At 37.3% G+C, this 17,743-nt stretch overlaps 1 protein-coding gene across 4 annotated transcripts in view; it reads right to left on the reverse strand.

The window, feature by feature from the left end:
- BARD1 (BRCA1 associated RING domain 1) overlaps positions 1-17,743 on the reverse strand; it is an 83,346-nt gene that overhangs the window by 21,617 nt on the left and 43,986 nt on the right. For all 4 annotated transcript variants that reach the window (XM_040476154.1, XM_040476156.1, XM_040476155.1 and 1 more), the window contains one exon: positions 326-434. In XM_040476154.1, coding sequence (XP_040332088.1) covers positions 326-434 — 109 coding nt within the window. The remainder of the gene's footprint in view (positions 1-325; positions 435-17,743) is intronic.

A 17,743-nucleotide genomic window follows, 5' to 3' on the forward strand; every position in this document is an offset into this window, starting at 1 on the left:
TACAGACATCTCTGTCTTACAGACATCTCTGTCTTACAGACATCTCTATTAGAATGTGAGTTCCTTGAGAATAAGAGTTCTATCTGTCACACTGGTTGCAGTATGAATGCTCCCTAAAATATATATGGGAGTCAATAAATATTTGTTGATGGATTTATTCTGATTATAATAGTCTTTGAACTCACAGTAGCTAATACAAAGAAAATGTTCAATAATTTTTTGGTGATTGAAAGCAACTTGCTAACTGGAAATTGATGTATTATGTTCCTTTCATAATCAATTTCAATAAAAGACCTAAATTTCCCAAAGCCTAATCCATACTTACTACTGAGCAATGGCGAGTTGATGATGATTCATTCTCCTCTGGTAGCAGCAATAGTGACTTCATATTTTCACCGTCTGCATAATCCACAGGCCGCAAACCAAATATGTTCCTGGTAAAATAAGTGCAGATGGGTTTAAGTAAATAGAATGTGTGACTTGATATTTAACTAAATGGATGCACCAGGGGATGAATTTTTTCAACTTCCTTAATAATACACAACTTTTATACTAAAATAAATGACTCAGAATTCATACAAAGCATAAGAATCAAGTATCACAAGCTGTTGAATTCAATGGAAAAAAACATGTGAAATTTCAATTTGACATCACACCATTCTAGGGAGTATTTTTAATTGGATATATTGTTACTTACACATGAATTTTTTCACAACTCTGTATTCTTCTGTATTCATATTCACATTTTTAATATAGCTTTATAATCATTAATCACCAAGGGTAGGATGCTTTCAAATGCAAATAAAAATAATTCACCATACTTATTATAGTCTCTGTATTCTATGTCAACAAATACAGAAATTAGATAAATACACAGGACAAGCATTCAGATCCACTAGAAAGAAAACCGTGCCACATGACAAACAAATGAATAAAGTAGTGGACAGGGCACTTTTAAAATTAATTTTAATATGTATGTACATTATATAGTAATCACAGCCATCAAGAGAACCAACTGTGGTTTAGGGAATAAGTTGATGCAGACTTCTCAGCATGTGTTAATTCATAAGTCACTGAATATTACACTGGAAGGGAATTCAGAGACCTGTAGAAATCTGTTATTTCATAGATAAGAAAACAAAAAGGTTCCAATGACTTAACTAAGGTTGTGTTTTTCCTTGTTTATTCCAATAATATTCAATACTGCCCATCATTCATTTTTTAATTATAAGTAAATTGGTAAAACTGTACAACTTTTGTCTACTATTCCACTTCCTTACACATGGTTTCAAAATAATTTTAATATATTGTATTATGGTAAAAAGTTTTCTAAAATGATAGAGTTAAGATGGCGGAGAAGTAGAGGGGACCCTGGGCTTTCCTTGTCCCTCAAACACAGCTGCTTTGAAGTCAGAGTACTTGGAACACCCCGGAAATTGATCTGCAGAGTGGCAGAAGGACCTTCACAGCTGTAGGGAGACAGCTTGGCAAGTACGAGGTACATGGATGTGAATCAGCAGAGAGAAAAACAGCTTAGCTGTGGAAGAAAAGGGAACCTTTCCATGAAGAGACAGAACAGAGAGGTGTTGAGATAGTGCAGCATTGAGACAGCACAAGAAGAAAACCTCCCTGGACCATGGACGGGGGAACGAGAAGTACTGAGGTCTCAGTTCTTTTTTGCAAACAGCTTATGGAGCTCAAACTCTGAGGTTGTGGAAGTGCACAACTCTCTTAGGAGCAGAACTGTGGAGCATGCTCCTGGAGAGAAGGGACGAGGTACTTGAGTGCATAGTGTCGTGTAGTGATCTTTGGGATACACTGGGACGGAACAGTCCCCTTCCTGGAGTACTTTTGGAAGGGGGTTTACTGCCTCCCTAAGGACAAAAGACCTTGCAGGTGCCAGCCAAGGGCCTTTCTTCAGCAGAGAGGCTCTGCTCTGGAGGAGGAAGAGAGTGAGTCTGAGTGATGCCAGGTCCTTTAAGACTTTGGGTTTTGAATCCCAGCTGTGCGCCAAAGAAAAAACACAGCAGAGTTGTGATGCAGGGCAATCTGACTGCCCTAGCTATTCTGGGAGGAAACAATCAACAAAACTAAAAGGCAACCGACGGAATGGAAGAAGATATTTGCTAATGACATATCAGATAAAGGGTTAGTATCCAAAATCTATAAAGAACTTATCAAATTCAACACTCAAAAAACAAATAATCCAGTAAAGAAATGGGCAGATGACACGAACAGACATTTTTCCAAAGAAGACATTCGATGACTAACAAACACATGTAAAGATGCTCAACATCACTCATCATCAGAGAAATACAAATTAAAACCACAATGAGATACCATCTCACACCTATCAGAATGGCTAAAATAACTCAGGAAACAGATGTTGGCAAGGGTGTGGAGAAAGGGGAACCCTCTTGCACTGCTGGTGGGAAAGCAAACTGGTGCAGCAGCTCTAGAAAACAGTATGGAGGTTCCTCAAAAAATTAAAAATAGAACTATCCTATGGCCCAGCAATTGCACTAGTAGGTATTTATCCAAAGGATACAAAAATGCTGATTTGAACGGGCACATGCACCCCAATGTTTACAGACAGCAGCGCTATCAATAGCCAAATTATGGAAAGAGCCCAAATGTTCATTGACTGATAAATGGATAAAGAAGATGTGGAATATATATACAATGGAATACTACTCAGTGATCAAAAAGAATTAAATCTTGGGGTGCCAGGGTGGCTCAGTCAGTTAAGTGTCTGACTTTGGCTCAGGTCATGATCTCATGGTTCATGAGTTCAAGCCCCACATCAGGCTCTGTCTGGGCTGATGGCTCAGAGCCTGAAATCTGCTTCAGATTCTGTCTCTCCCTCTCTCTCTGCTCCTCCCTCACTAATGTGCTGCCTCTCTCTCTCTCTCAAAAATAAATTAAAAAAAAAAAAACATTAAAAAAAAGAATGAAATTTTGCCATTTGCAACAACATGGATCGAACTAGAGTATATTATGCTATGCATAGTAGGTCAGTCAGAGAAAGGTAAATATTATACGATTTCATTCATATGTGGAATTTAAGAAACATAACAGATGAACATAGGGGAAGGGAAGGAAAATCAAGATAAAAACGGAAAGGGAGGCAAACCATACGAAACTTAAATACAGAGAACAAATTGAGGGGAGGTGGGTGGGGGGGATGGGCTAAATGGGTGATTGGCATTAAGGAGGGCACTTGTTGGGATGAGCACTGGGTGGTATATGGAAGTGATGAATCACTGGGCTCTATTCCTGAAACCCATAAACACTGCATGTTAACTCACTTGAATTTAAAATAAATTTTTAAAAATAAATTAAAAAAAAAGTAATATGCCAACATAAAGAAAAAAATTTTCTTTTTAAAAAAAAATTTAATATTTATTTATTTTTGAGAGACAGAGAGAGACAGAGCACAAGTGGGAGAGGGGCAAAGAGAGAGACACACACAGAATCCGAAGCAGGCTCCAGGCTCTGAGCTGTCAGCACAGAGCCCAACACAGGGCTTGAACCCACGAACTGTGAGATCATGACCTGAGCCGAAGCTGGACACCCAACTGACTGGACCACCCAGGAGCCCCCCAGAAAAGTGTCCTAAAATGAGCATTTCTTTTATAAGACTTCATAGTTTTTAAGATTATGGTATGTCCATGTAATGGCTGTTAAAGTGAGCCATGAAAATGCAATGTGTTCAACTAGATATAAAATGGCGAACACGGTACAATACCATCTTTTAAAATTGCTCTGAATGTATAGAGAAAGATCTGGAAGGAAACAGTGGAAGAAAGAGGGAGGAGGAAGCTGTCAATTCAGATGCTGCATGAAGGGCACATAAATGAGGGACAAAAGTACCAGTTTGGAGACAAGGTCATTAATGACCATGGGGAAAGATGTTTTGATGGCATAGCAGGAAAAGAAAGCTAGTGATCAAGAAAAGAAATGAACCACAGCAAACATTTCTCTAATCACTGTTACTTATCACTATCAGGTTCAGTCACTCTTTCTTTTTGGATTAGCACTGGTAAATATCGATAAATTTGTACTCTCAGATTTCCCTTTAGGCCTAGGTTCAATAACTTGTAACCTTCCTCTGACAACAGTCTTTCTCTACAAGAACTGTATTGTGTTTTGGCTCTCTGATTTACAACAAAGTGACAAGTCATTGTGCTACATTTGGGGTCTTTCCAAATTCCCATACACTTAGAGCAAACAATCTCAGTTTATTTCAAAAGGCAACTAACTTCATCCACTATACTTGATACTTCTCAGTTTCATTCTCTTAAAATACTGCGCTCACATACCAAATAAACAATCTCCTCACACATATATTCTGTAAGTATGACAATCAAAAAACAGAAATCTGAGATAATGAATCCATATTCTGGGTCTTAAACCACCAAGTGCAAAAATGAATAAACAACAAAAAACCATGTCACACTATAGGCCATCAAAAAAATCACTGTACACAAAAAGACTTTTTTAACAAAACAACTGAAAATTTCACACTTCACAGACATAAAAGGTAGGAGCCCAATCAAGTGTACTTTAATAAGTAGTAACTGTAGCATAGTTGTTTTTACACAGGTATGAATAAAAGTCCATTACGACAACATAGAATAATATTAATGAAAGTACTTCTCAAAGCACCACCATCAGCTTGTGGGCTTCAAACAAAAAGTAACCAGTAAAACAATTGTCTGCACAAGTAAGATGCTTGTACTGAAGTTTTCCTTCATAAAATGACAGGCAGGATTCTAATTTACATTTAGAGTCCTTACTACACAAAGCTTACTATCTCATATGGTCTTTAAACATGCACTTGGATTATGGACAGCTTCTGCTTATACACAGTTCACTAAACCCTGAGCCCTCCTGTATTGCTAATGAACTGGAGAATGGCACATACAAATGCTACAGATTGAAAGATAATCAGTTAAGCCTCAGTCCTGCATCACAGGAGACAGAGCCTATTAAATCCTGTCATGTTTCGGGGCGCCTGGGTGGCGCAGTCGGTTAAGCGTCTGACTTCAGCCAGGACACGATCTCGCGGTCCGTGAGTTCGAGCCCCGCATCAGGCTCTGGGCTGATGGCTCAGAGCCTGGAGCCTGTTTCCGATTCTGTGTCTCCCTCTCTCTCTGCTCCTCCCCCGTTCATGCTCTGTCTCTCTCTGTCCCAAAAATAAATAAACGTTGAAAAAAAATTTTAAAAATAAATAAATAAATAAATAAATAAATAAATAAATAAATAAACAAACCCTGTCATGTTTCTCCTTTGTTGTGGACTACTGAAATCTGAAATTAGAGACAAGTTTTTATACGGCACCTTCAAAAAACCAGAGTAAGAGGAGACAGCATATCACATGGGTGATATGGGTACAAGAAAGTCACACCTTTTTCCCCATAATGATATATTTAAATGGACTAACATTTTCTTTACAGACTTAGTGTAAAAAAATCAGTTTAAAATGTACATAATTGCGGGGCACCTAGGTGGCTCAGTTGGTTAAGCATCCATCCAACTCTTGGTTTCAGCTCAGGCAGTGATCTCATGGTTTGGGAGATCAAGCCCTAAGTTGGGCTATGTGCTGACAGCGCAGAGCCTGCTTGGGATTCTCTCTCTCCCTGTTTCTCTCTTCCCCTACTGTGCTCCCGCTATCTCAAAAAAGAACAAACATTAAAGAAAATAAATAAATAAATAAATAAATAAATAAATAAATAAATAAATAAATAAAATTTGAAAAAAGGTAATACTTGAAGAAAAGTGACATGTCACACGTACAGGAGACTATCACTGTGACTGATTATTAATTGAAGACAGATTAACTCTCCTCACTAGGATTCTTTTTGATCACTAAGACTGATGAGAAGTAAGTTTTTACTAAAGAGTTGAACTGCTGTGTTTAACTATTCAGCTTCACCCCAAAGGCAACAGTTCAGGTCACAGCATTAACCCTTTCATGTCCTTTCTGTCCAAGAATATGGTGGAAAATGCCCACGACTATTCCCAAGAGAAGTCTCACCACTTTTAAAAGGGGAGAAGGAGAGATGGGCAAATTCTAGACTTCCATTTGCATACACAGATCATTCAGTCCCAGATACTCATGCAAAAATGCATTATTACAAATACTAAACCTATCACGCATGACAGGCTACCAAGACAGTCCATGAATGAAATCCTTTATGAATCCTATAAAATTGCAAACACATAGATTTTAATTTTTCAAGTCACTTGGCTTGCTGTGAAGCAGGAAACAGCACAGAAATTCAAAAGAGCAACATTTTTTTTTAAGCTGTAAAACATAAATTATCTGTTATAGGAGATTAATTTTTTAAAAAATTAACTAGGGCAATGGGACAATTAATAGGTCCAATGGTCCATATAATATTTTCTAGTTACGAATTCTACACGCTTGCAAGGGAAACTATGCTAATGGCAGACCATGTGCCAAATCCTAAACTTTATATATCTCTTAAAAAAAAAAAAATGCTATTCTCCATACAGTCAAAAGAGTTCTGATGGGATGTAAGAGCTTTGTTTCAGGTTCACATTGGATGCACTGAAGGCAGTAGGGAAGATAGACAGCCACTGAAGTTTTGACCAGTCACCAATATAAATATTCACAGACAAAGAAGAGGCATAGAAGATATGAAACTTTTTATCTGAGGTTAAAACAGAAGTAATTTTCCCTCTTGGGTAATGGACTCTTATTTTAGTACATAAGAGGTAATTTCTCATGCAAAACATAAGTAAAATCAGAGTTAAATGAATTAATATTATATTTAAATGTAAAATGTATTTTTAAAAGTGGCAAAGTTCACATAGCAAAAGGCCAAAGCAAATAAGAAAGTATTGTAAGTAAATTGTGATTTAAAAAACAGTAAGGTATTAGAATAACATTAAGTCTAAACAAAAGATAAAGTTTGAAGTAGATATATATGACCTTCTAGTATACACATATTCCCTCCATTATCATAAAGACTTAGGGCCCCAAAACCTTACAGTAGGAAGTTCACAGCTGAGGATCACAGCTTCATGAGAAAATACAGGACTAGAAGACTTCACTGGTGAACTTTTAAAAGTCCCTGGATTTTTTAAATTAAACAATGAAGACTGTAGATAAAGAATATCAATGATAGTACTATACGTAGTTAATTCCTAGTTACCAAGTCTTACCTTATAAGGTTTCAAGATTTCTTCCACCAGTATTCAACAAATTGCTTTTAAATTCATTTAGCTTTGTGATAAACCATATTCCATTCTTTCTTTTCTCATACTTGGCCTTCCATAAATATTCAATTCCTAATTATATTTCTGAGTTGTTGACTCTTTCCACCGCCTGGGCTATAAAAAGACTTATTTTCACACGTTATAAGCAATACTAAAAAAAAATGGTTCTTGAGCCTTCTCTCCAAAATTTTAAGTTACATGGTCCTTTTGGTTAATTTTTTTTTTTAATGTTTGTTTATTTTTGATAGAGACAGTGTAAGTAGGGGAGGGGCAGAAAGAGAGGGAGACACAGAAGCTGAAGCAGGCTCCAGGCTCTGAGCTATCAGCACAGAGCCCAACACAGGGCTCGAACTCGCAAACTGTGAGATCATGACCTGAGCCGAAGTCAGATGCTTAACTGACTGAGCCACCCAGGCATGCCAAGTCACATGGTCTTAGCACCATTTATGACAACTTAATAGCAGAACATATCCGAATACAGAACTTTCTAACATGGATCCCTTAGTCCTCATATACAAGCTTTGCTACATTCCAAAGACATCCAAAAATACCCTTAGTCTAAGGCTGGATTTTGTCTCAGGTTTTCTTCTCCCTCCCAAGACTAAATTATAAAAATCTTTACTCTTCTCTACAAGTTTGCTTTACACCCAATTGAAATAATTCAAGTTAAATTCCTACAGTAGCAGAAAAGGTATAAAATCAATCAAAATATATCAAATGTCGAGTAAAAAGAATCTACGTTTGGTGTCAAGGACATAAGTCGTTGCTTTCAATAGGAACTATATTAACCACCAATTCCTTGTGTCTATACTACAGTGCAAATCAGTGGACCCAAGGCTGGCTTACATGCCTCCTTAGCTTAAAGGGCCCTGAAGTATATGGAAATAAAGATAGTATTTTTTAACATTCAGTACTCAAGAACGATCACAGCATTTGACTAAATCATATAAAGGCAGATCCAAACCTTTATGGGTTTGCGATACTCTGCTATACATATAAGAAATATAATAAATACAGTATTTCCTCACAGACCCTGTCTCACTGGTATGCCCTATGCAAAGCAACAGTAAGATGATCTTCATGGGCATCCTCCTAAAAATCACAGTCTCAGATAAAACTGAAAAATAAGTAAACTTTATTTTTATAGCATACAGGGAATATTTAAAGATAAATTTAAAGGGCATCTGGGTGACTCAGTTGTTAAGCATCTGACTCTTGATTTTGGCTCAGGTCATGATCTTGCCATTTGTGGGTTCAAGCCACATGTCAGGCTCCTTGCTTACAGTGCAGAGCCTGCTTAGATTCTCTCTCTCTCCCTCTACCTCTGCCCCTCTCCTACTGGCACTCTCTCTCTCTCTCAAAATAAATAAACATTAAAAAAATAAAATATAAAAATATATGTAAAGATAAAGGAATGAGACAACAAAAAGTCCATCTTCACTCTAGTTCCTCTATTCTACTATCAATACGTTACTATTTCAGAGTGGCAACTACTAGTAACAAAACTGGAGAGATTTTCAAATATTATATACTATACAAATTATCAAAACAGATAATGATGTGCCAAATGGAGGGAGAGCTTATTTCTGTAAGATACTCCACGCGTGTTCCAGAGACCAGAGAAGGCAGAAAGCATCCTTGAGTATCTTTCTAGGAAGTGGAAGAGAAGAGGCTGGTAAAATGGAGGAGTAAGAGGACCCTAAGATCACCCTGCCCCACGGATACAACTAGATAACACTCATATCAGTGTAAATAACCCAGAAAACAACCCAAAGCTTGGCAGAACCCCACAATGAGAGAGAAGAGTAGAGGTCACACTGAAGAAGGTAGGAAGGGCATACAAGTGGTAGGAAGCTAATTGGACCACAGCCTCCCTGGGAGGGAGGGAGCCACAGGCACAGAGAAGGACTATCATGGGAGCCTACACAGGTAAGAAAAATCCCCAAAACATTTGGCTTTGAAAAAGAAAGAAGCTTCACAGTTCTTACAACCAGCAGGACTTAAAGCCTGAAATTTGAATACTCTCCCTCTGGGAGAGCCCAGAGCATTAGGAAGTAGAATTCAGGCCTTAAAGAAAGCTCAACATACAGCCTGGGGAGATGCAGCAGCATCTTGCAGCAGCAGTTTGGAAACACCTGGGGGATACGGGAGAATTATTTACTCATCTCAGAGCAAGGGGTAGGTTTTGCAGGGAGACTACACCGAGAACATTTCCCTCCCCCGTTGCCAGGCATGAACACACAGCCACCTGTGGGCAACAGTGCAGCGCCAACATTTATTAACTTGTCTATAGCAAGCCCCGCTCCCGCCAGTCAAGCCGGCCTCAGTTCCAGCGCTGTGGGTCCCCTCCCCCAGAAGACCCGTGCTAGCCTTGCTAATACCACATCTCCCTACCTGCAGACTTCACAGGGCCTTGGTCGTGGTAGTGGTAGAGGGCCCTCATGGAATATCACGCATCCTGTTAAAACTGTGCACCCCACCCTTGCCAGGGACCCAACACTGCCCACAACTGGCAAAGAGAACCACTGCAGATGACTAGATTGAAGGAAAAAGCAGTCAGGACACAATAGCCAGGCTCACGCAACACATACAGGAGACATCCATGAAGTGCCATGTTCTGGTGAACAGGGTACACTGCACTGCAAGACACTACAGGACTTCTTCATAAGGCCATCACTTCACAAGGCAGGAGACTTGGCTGACTTTCCTAACACACAGAAACAGACACAGAGAAGGACACCTGGGTGGTTCAGATGGTTAAGCATCCAACTTTGGCTCAGGTCATGATCTCACAGTTCATGGGTTCGAGCCCAATGCTTTGGATTCTGTCTCTCTCTCTCTCTCTGTCCTTTCCCCACTCACACTCTGTCTCTGTCTCCCTCTCTCAAAAATAAACATTAAAAAAAAAAAAAAAAGAAAGAAAGAAACAGACAAAATGATGAAACAGAGGAATATGTCTCAAATGAAAGAACAGGACAAAATCACAGCAAGAGAGCTCAATAAAATGGAGATAAAAAAATGCCTAATAAAGAATTTAAAGTAATGATAATAAAGACATTCACTGGACTTGAGGAAAAGGTGGAGGACATCAGTGAGACCCTTAAAAAGAGCCAGAGATGAAGAATAAAATAAATGAAATTAAAATTAAAAATAAAGTACACAGAATAAATAGTAAGCTACAGGAAGCAGAAAAATGAATTAGTGACTGAGAGTACAGAGATGGAAAGTAATCAAGTGACCAGGGGCGAGAAAAAAAATTATACAAATTGAAAACAGACTAAAAGAACTCAGGGACTCCATCAAGTGTAATATGCAAATATTAGAGAGACCCCAGAAGAAGAAAAAAAGAGAAAAAATGAGGCAGAAAATTTAACTGAAGAAATAACTGCTAAAAACTTTCCTAATCTGGGGAAGTAAAAAAGATATCTAGATCCAGGAGGCACAGAGATTCCTACAACAAAATCAAGCCAGGAAGGTCCACACCAAGGTACGTAGTAACTAAAACAGCAAAAAGTAATGATAAAGACAGAATTTGAAAAGCAGCAAGAGAAGATAGTTACACATAAGAAACTCCATACAACTATCAGCGGATTTTTCAGCAGAAACTTTGCAGGTCAGAAGGGAATGGCATGATATATGCACAGTGCTGAAAGAAAAAATCTGCAGCCAAGAATACTTTACACAGCAAGGCTATTATTCAGAATAGGAGGGGGGGAAAAAAGTTTCCTAGACAAATAAAAGCTAAAGGAATATATAACCATTAAGCCAACCCTGCAAGAAACATTAAATGGAACTAAGTGGGAAGAAAAGACCATAAGTAAGGGTAAGAAAAGTAGGAAGCACAAAAGCAGTAAAAATAAGCATGTCTATAAAAGTCAAGGGATTCACAAAATAAAAGGATGTAAAGTATGACACCATATACCTAAAACATGGGGCAAGATAAGTAGAGAATAGATTCAGACTTAAACGACTATCAATTTAATATAGACTGCTATATGCAGAAGACATTATATACAAAACTAATGGTAACCATAAATCAAAAACCAGTGACATGCAAAAAATAAAAACAAAGGTGTCCAAATATATCACTAAAGAAAGACAGAAAACTGTGAGAAGAGAGCAAGAAAAGATCAGAGAATTATAAAAACAACAGCAAAATAAGTAACAAAATGGCAATAATACATACCTAGCTATAATTACTTCGAAAGCAAATGGACTAAACATTCAAATCAAAAGACACAGTATGACAATGATGGCAAGGCTAAAGAAACAAGAGCCATCCATATGCTGACTACAAGAGATTCACTTCAGACCTAAAGACACATGCAGATAGAAAGTGAGAGAATGAAGAAACACTTATCATGCAAATGGATGTCAAGAGAAAGCCTAGGTAGCAATACTTACATAAGACAAAACAGCCTTTAAAACAAAGACTGTAACACAAGACAAAGAACACTATATATCTGTGTCTCCCTCTCTCTGATCCTCCCCCATTCATGCTCTGTCTCCCTCTGTCTCAAAAATAAATAAACGTTAAAAAAAAAAAAAAAGAACACTATATAATTAGTAAGAGGACAATCCAACAAGAAGACAGAACAAATATAGGGGCACCTGGGTGGCTCAGTCGGTTGTGCGTCCGACTTTGGCTCAGGTTATGATCTCACAGTTCGTGGGTTCAAGCCCGCATCAGGCTCTGTGCTGACCACCTACTCAGAGCCTGGAGCCTGCTTCAGATTTTGTGTCTCCCTCTCTCTCTGCCCCTCCCCTGCTCATGCTTTGTCTCACTCTGTATCTCAAAAATAAATAAATGTAAAGAAAAAAAAAATTTTTTTTAAAAGATAGAATATAAATATTTATGCATTCAACATGGGAGTACATAAAACAGTTAATAACAAACATAAAGGAAACAATCAATAGTGATACAATAGTAGGGGACTTTAATACCCCACTTACATAAATTGACCCATATCAAAAGAGAAAATCAACAAGAAAACAGGGGCCTTGAATGACATACTGGTCAGATGGATTTAACACATATATTCAAAATATTCCATCCAAAAACAGCAGAATACACATTTCTTGCAAGTGCACACAGAACATTGTCCCAAATAGATCACATAGGTCACAATACAAGTCTCAACAAATTAAAAAAGATCAAAGTCATACCATGCATCTTTTCAGACAGTAACACAATGAAACTAAAAATCAACCACAAGAAAAAATCTGGAAAGAGCACAAATATAAGAAGATTAAATAACATGCTACTAAACAATGACTGGGAACCAAAGAAGAAATCAAAGAAGAAAGCAAAAAATGCATGGAGACAAACGACAATGAAAACACAATGGTCTGAGGACCTGGGTGGCTCAGTCAGTTGAGCATCTGACTTCAACTCAGGTCATAATCTCACAGTTAAATCTGAGTCCCACAATGGGCTCACTGCTGTCAGCACAGAGCCTCCTTCAGATCCTCTGTCCCCCTCTCTCCCTTTCTGTCCCTCCCTCACTTGGGCTCTTCCAAAAATAAGTAAACATTTAAAAAAAAAAACAAAACACAAAGGTCCAAAATCTTTGGAATGCATCAAAAGGGGTTCTAAGAGGGAAGATTATAACAATACATGCCTACCTCAAGAAAAAAGAAAAATCTCAAATAAACAACTTAATCTTATACCTAAGGAGCTAGAAAAAGAAAAACAAATAAAACCCCAAACGAGAAATCATAAAGACGAGAGCAGAAAGAAATGATACAGAAACTAAAAATGAATACGTAAATGAACAAGCAAATCAATGAAACCAAAAGATGGCTCTTTGAAAAGATCAACAAAGTTGGTAAGCCTCTAGCCAGACTCATCAAAAAACAAAAGACAGTACTCAAAGAAAAAAAAAAAATCACAAATGAAAGAGGATAAATAGCAATCAACACCACAGAAATACAAAGGACTGTAAGAGAATATTATGAAACAAACTGGACAAACTGGAAGTCATGGATAAGTTCCTAGAAACATGTAACATACCAAAACTGAAGCAGGAGGAAATACAAAACCTGAATAGACCAATTACCAACAATGAGGTTGAATGAGTAATCAAAAAAACTCCCACCAAACAAAAGTCCATGACTAGACAGATTCACAGATGAACTCTACCAAACATTTAAAAGAGTTAATACCTATTATTTTCAAAGTTCTCCAAAACATAAAAGAGAAAGAAAAACTTCCATTTTCATTCTATGAGGCCAGCATTACCATGATAGCAAAACCACATAAAGACATCAAGAGAAATACAGGCCAGTATCTCTTAAGAACACTAACAAAGTATCAGCAAACTGAATCCAACAATACATTTAAAAAAAATCAATTCCTACAATCAAGGAGGATTTATTCCTGGGATGCAAGGGTAGTTCAATGTTCACAAGTAAATCAATTTGATACATCATATCAAAACAAAAAAGATAAAAAACATATGATCATTTCAATAGATGCAGAAAAAGCATGTGAAAAAGTACAACATCCATTCATGATAAAAATCCTCAACAAAGTAGGTTTCAAGGAAACATACCTCAACATAATAAAAGCTTTACATGAAAAACACAGCTAACATTATACTTAATGGGGAAAAACAGAGCTTTCCCCTAAAGTCAGGAACAAGTCAAGGATGTCCAATCTCACCATGTTCAACATAGCACCAGAAGCCCTAGCCACAGCAATCAGACAACAAAAAGAAATAAAAGGCATGCAAATTGGTAACTTTCACTATTTGCAGATGACATGATACCATATAAAGAAAACCCAAAAGACTCAACCAAAAAACTACTAGAACTGAAAAATGAATTCAGTAAGGTCAGAGGATATAAAATCAATGTGCACAAATCTACTGCACATCTATAACACTAATAATTAAACAGCATAAAGTGAAATTAAGACAACAATCCCATTCACAACTGCACCAAAAATAGTAAGATACCTAGGAATAAACCTCACCAAGAGGTGAAAGACACGTACTTTGAAAAGTATAAAATACTGACGAAAGAAATTGAAGACAACACGAATGGAAAATAAGGCATTCCATGCTCACTGATTGGAAGAACAAATAATGTTAAAATGTCTGTACTAGCCACCCAAAGCAATCTACAGATTTTTAAAAAAAAATTTTTTTAATTTATTTATTTTTAAGAGAGAAAGAGCATGAATAGGGGAGGGGCAGAGAGAGAGGGAGACACAGAATTTGAAGCAGGCTCCAGGTTCTGAGCTGTCAGTACAGAGCCTGACGCTAGGCTCAAACCCACAAGTGGTGAGATCATGACCTGAGCCGAAATTGACACTCAACTGACTGAGCCACCCAGGAGCCCCAGCAATCTACAGATTTAATGCAACCCCTATCAAAATACCAACAGCATTTTTCACAAAACTAGAATAAACAATCCTAAAATTTGTATGAAATCATAGAAGACTCAAAGAGCCAAAGCACCTTTGAAAAGGAAAACAAAGCTGGAGGCATCACAATTTCGGACTTCAAGTATATTGCAAAGCTATAGTCATCAAAATATGGTACTGGCACAAAAACAGCCACATAAATCACTGGAACAGAATATAAACCTCAGAAATAAACCCACAATTATATGGTCAATTAATCTTTGACAAAGCAGGGAAGAATATCCAGTGAAAAGAGACAATCTTTTCAACAAATGGTGTTGAGAAAACTAGACAGCAACATGCAAAAGAATGAAACTGGACCACTTTCTCACATCACACACAAAAAATAATCTCAAAATAGATAAAGGTCTAAATATGAGACCTGAAACCATAAAAATCCTCTAAGAGAGCACAGGCAGTACTGTGTCAGACATCAGCCATAGCAACATCTTTCTAGATCTCCTGAGGCAAGGGAAACAAAAGAAAAATAAACTATTGTGACTACACCAAAATAAAAAGCTTCTGCATATTGAAAGAAACAACCAACAAAACTAAAAGGCAACCTACAGAATGGGAGAAGATATTTGCAAAGGACATAGCAATAAAAGGTTAGTATCCAAAATATATAAAGAACTTCTACAACTCAACACCAAAAAACACCCACAAATAATCCAATTAAAGGGGCGCCTGGGTGGCTCAGTCGGTTAGGCGTCCGACTTCAGCTCAGGTCACGATCTCGCGGTCCGTGAGTTCGAGCCCCGCGTCAGGCTCTGGGCTGATGGCTCAGAGCCTGGAGCCTGCTTCCGATTCTGTGTCTCCCTCTCTCTCTGCCCCTCCACCATTCATGCTCTGTCTCTCTCTGTCTCAAAAATAAATAAAACATTAAAAAAAAATTTAAAAAAAATAATCCAATTAAAAATGGGCAGAAGACATGCACAGACATTTCTGCAAAGAAGACATCCAGATGGCAAACATACATATGAAAGATGTTCGACATCACTAATCATCAGGGAAATGGAAATCAAAACCACAATGAGCTATCACTCCTGTCAGAATGGCTAAAATCAACAACACAAGACACACACATGTTGAGGAGGATGTGGAGAAAAAGGAACCCTCTTGCATTGATGGTAGAAATGCAAACTGGTGCAGCCCCTGTGGAAAACAGTATGGAGGTTCCTCAAAAAATTAAAAATAGAAGGGCTCCTGAGTGGCTCAGTCAGTTAAGTATCTGACTTCGGCTCAGGTCATGATCTCATGGGCCATGAGTTCAAGCCCCATGTCAGGCTCTGTGCTGACAGCTCAAAGCCTGGCGCCTGCTTCAGATTCTGTGTCTCCCTAGCTCTCTGCCCCTCCCCTGCTCAAGCTCTGGTGTCTCCCTCTCTCTCTCAAAAACAAACATTAAAAAAAATTTTTTTTAATTAAAAGTAGAATTACCCTATGATCCACTAATTGCATTACTGGGTATTTATCCAAAAAATACAAAAACATCAAGTTGAAGGGATACATACACCCCGATGTTTATTGCAGCATTATTTACAATAGCCAAACTATGGAAAGCAGTCCAAAGGTCCATCATTTGATGAATGAATAATGATGCAGTATATGTATGTGTACACACACACGTACGTGTACACACACACACACACACACACACACACACACACACACAGTGGAGTATTATTCAGCCATAAAAAAGAATATAATTTTGCCATTTGCAACAACATGGATGGATCTAGAGAGTAAATGCTATGTGAAACAAGCCAAAGAAAGACAAATAACAAATGATTTCACTCACATATAAAATTTAAGAAACAAAACAAATGAACAAAGGAAGAAAAAAAAGGGGAAGAGACACAAAACAAAAATCGACTCTCAACTGTAGAGAACAAACAGACGATTACTGGAGGGGATGTGTGGAGATGGGTGAAATAGGTGAAAAGGATTAAGAGTACACTTACCTTGATGAGCACTGAGTAATGTATGGAATTGCTAAATCATTATATTGTACACCTGATACTAATAACAGTATGTTAACCATACTGAATTAAAAATTTTTAAATAAATTTTTAAAAAGAAACTATGAATATAATTTTAATATAAAAATCTGTGGGCAAAAAAATTAAAAATAAAAAAACAGATAATTTCAACTTATAACTAGAAATGCAAAAATACTAAATAAAATCCTAGCAAACTGATGTAAAGTATTTGCTTAAAGAATAGCACAGTATATTTAAGTTTATCACAGAAATACAACATGGTTTAATATTTTAAAATGTAGGGGTGCCTAGGTGGCTCAGTCAGTTAAGAATCTGACTTCAGCTCAGGTCATGATCTCATGTTCCTGAGTTCAAGTCCCGCATCAGGCTCTGCGCTGACAGTGAGGAGCCCGCTTGGGATTCTTTCTCCTCTCTCTGCATCTCCCCAACTCATGCTGGCATTCTCTCTCTCTCTCTCTCTCTCTCTCTCTCTCTCTGTCTCTCTCAATAAAATAAAACTTAAAAAGATATTTTAAAATGTATTAATGATACCAACAGGCAAAAGGTCTAAGATCACCTCCTTATAAGCTAAAAATCATTTAATAAGGTATAGTCTTCTTAAAAAATAGCAAAAAAATAGAATATCTTTATTTTTTAATATTGATTTTAATACTGACTGTAAACCTAGAGTCAATATTTTTGAAAAATGAGAATAAAACAAGTATGCCAACTATCACTATTTTATAATATTGTTCCAGAAACACTGGCAAATGCAATAAGAAGTTAGAATTGATAAATGATAATCAGATCCTTAGAATTAGGTGTTGGCTAGATATAAGAGAAATGTACTAAAATCAACAGCTTCCCTATACATCAGGAATGACAAGTTGTATTTATTAACAGAGCATCCAGTTAACCAGAGCAACAAAAGAATCAAATGCCTAGAAAAATCTAATAGTTAAGTGCATGCATAAATGCAGATACATATAAAATAGATGAAAAACTTTACTAAGATGTGTAACAGAAGTCTCAAATAAATGGAAACACTGTTTCTCAATGAAAAATCAAATTCCACTATAATCCACACCTTTACCCAATTTTAATCACA

Source organism: Herpailurus yagouaroundi, unplaced genomic scaffold (genome assembly GCF_014898765.1).
Source record: "Herpailurus yagouaroundi ecotype Mexico unplaced genomic scaffold, PumYag 140, whole genome shotgun sequence".
NCBI classification, from domain to species: domain Eukaryota; kingdom Metazoa; phylum Chordata; class Mammalia; order Carnivora; family Felidae; genus Herpailurus; species Herpailurus yagouaroundi.